General features: G+C 38.1%; 1 protein-coding gene across 1 annotated transcript in view; it reads right to left on the bottom strand.

Moving 5' to 3' along the window:
- The window catches only part of LOC119587745 (nephrin-like), a gene marked incomplete at both ends in the record, with an annotated part of 138,820 nt that overhangs the window by 74,655 nt on the left and 62,368 nt on the right, over positions 1-1,797 (bottom strand). Inside the window, 1 exon segment of the mRNA XM_037936431.1 lies at positions 71-223. Within this exon segment, the coding sequence (XP_037792359.1) occupies positions 71-223 (153 nt within the window).

The raw sequence follows: 1,797 nt of genomic DNA, 5'->3' as shown, positions 1-1,797 counted from the left end.
TGCAACCACAAATGAAAAGACACTGAAGACTAAAAAGACCATAAAATTGAAAAGCATTTCTCTAACCAACCTTGATCCAGCATCAGCCCATCCCTGTACCACATAACGCTGGCAGCGGGTCGAGCATCCGTCACGAGGCACTCCAAGGTGATAGCAGTGCCAGCTTTCACCTCCACGCTGGCACCGTCCTCCTTGCCCACGACGCTGATGCTCGTGGGTGACACTGTGGGCGTAAAAAGGTTAGCTTGGGTCAATCGAGGTGAATCGAAGTTCAAGTAAGATGATATAGTAAAGGAAATAGCATTAATAATCACAAGACTAGTGAAAATAAGTCACTTAAAGTTTGTATGAGTCATCCTAAACTGATATCAAGTCACTGTATATCTATCTTGGTAAATAAAGTCACTACAAGTTGCTGTCAACAATCCATTTTCAGTATCAATAATCACAGTTCTATATTGGCTAGTATCAGTCAGCACGAATCAATCCTTGTCACCTGAAGTTTGGCCAGGCGCTGTATTTTACCATAATTCAGAATTAATCAAGATCAGTCTCCATACGTGAACACAAGTTACAGAACGTTTGTCAAAAGGATTTACTGTGTGTATGTATGTATTCAAAATGAAATTAAACCCAATCTTTTTATCATCATATAAGGTAGTTCAGAAGACTGTATTATATTTGGGATTCTGAATCGTGTGATCAATCCAGTAAACTAAATACAGTCTCTCTATGAAAACTAATTGTAAAAATCAATTATTAGGGTCTAGATCCATGTAGAAAGACATATCAGTTGTTAGACAGACAGACAAGGAGCGAAATGGAGATGAAGATTACTTTTGACTCATTCCATTAATCTTCTAATTATCAATTACTCTCTATCATTCCCATCAGACCAGCGACATAGATTCCAATTATCGTATGACCCCGCCCATTCACCATTCATAAATATCACTCATATTTTCTAAATCGCATTCGACCTTCATTTTCCCAGCGGAGAGATTAACACTTCAGCGACCACTCGAGGCCAGACTGACTTGATAATTCTTCCCGTAGTCGTCCAGGATGTCAAGGGGAAAAAGTGGGGCGAACTGGCGAAGGCTGGAAGAACGAGTCTGTAAATTCTAGCCTTTATGACATCATTTATCATTTCCGAGGTCAGTTTATCAAGAGAAAATACCCGAAGATAAATGTACAACGTCCAGAGAATGATGAAAAAAAAAGAGAGTCGAACTTCCCTTTAAGAAAACTGTGGCGTATGTATTGTCTTGTGGATTTGAGGAGTCGTGTTCGTGTACTCTGTGTGTCTTTCGGGGCTTCGTTTTCATTTCGAAATTTAGTTTCGAAGCTTCGTTTCGTTCTTGGTTTCATGTCGAGGCTTGTTTTAGGTTTTGATTTAATGTTGCTGGTTTTTTATGTGTTTGTTTGTTTGTTTGTTTTATTTAAGATATTTTATTTGAGGCTTTGTTAAGGTTTCGAATTTTTTTTTTTATTGTTCGATGTTTCGTTTCGAGGCTTCGTTTGTTGTTAGTTTCGTTTTTTTTTCAGTTTTGCACGTGTGTTTGCCGTAAGTGTATTTCATGTTCCTAACGAGATCTTGAATCGTCTTGAAGAATCAAAAACCTCGAGATTAAGTGGGAAAAAAATCTAGGATTAAACAAATAAATTAATTGAAATAGAAATAAATTTTTGTGTTCGTCATGTCGATAAGTGTATGTTTATTTTTGACAACTACGCACACGCCATACTCCTCAGCCCCCTCCCCCTACACACACAAAATAGTGGCAGTGGTAATGA

This window comes from Penaeus monodon, chromosome 23 (assembly GCF_015228065.2).
Source record: "Penaeus monodon isolate SGIC_2016 chromosome 23, NSTDA_Pmon_1, whole genome shotgun sequence".
NCBI lineage: Eukaryota > Metazoa > Arthropoda > Malacostraca > Decapoda > Penaeidae > Penaeus > Penaeus monodon.
This window is presented reverse-complemented; position numbering and strand designations above follow the sequence as displayed.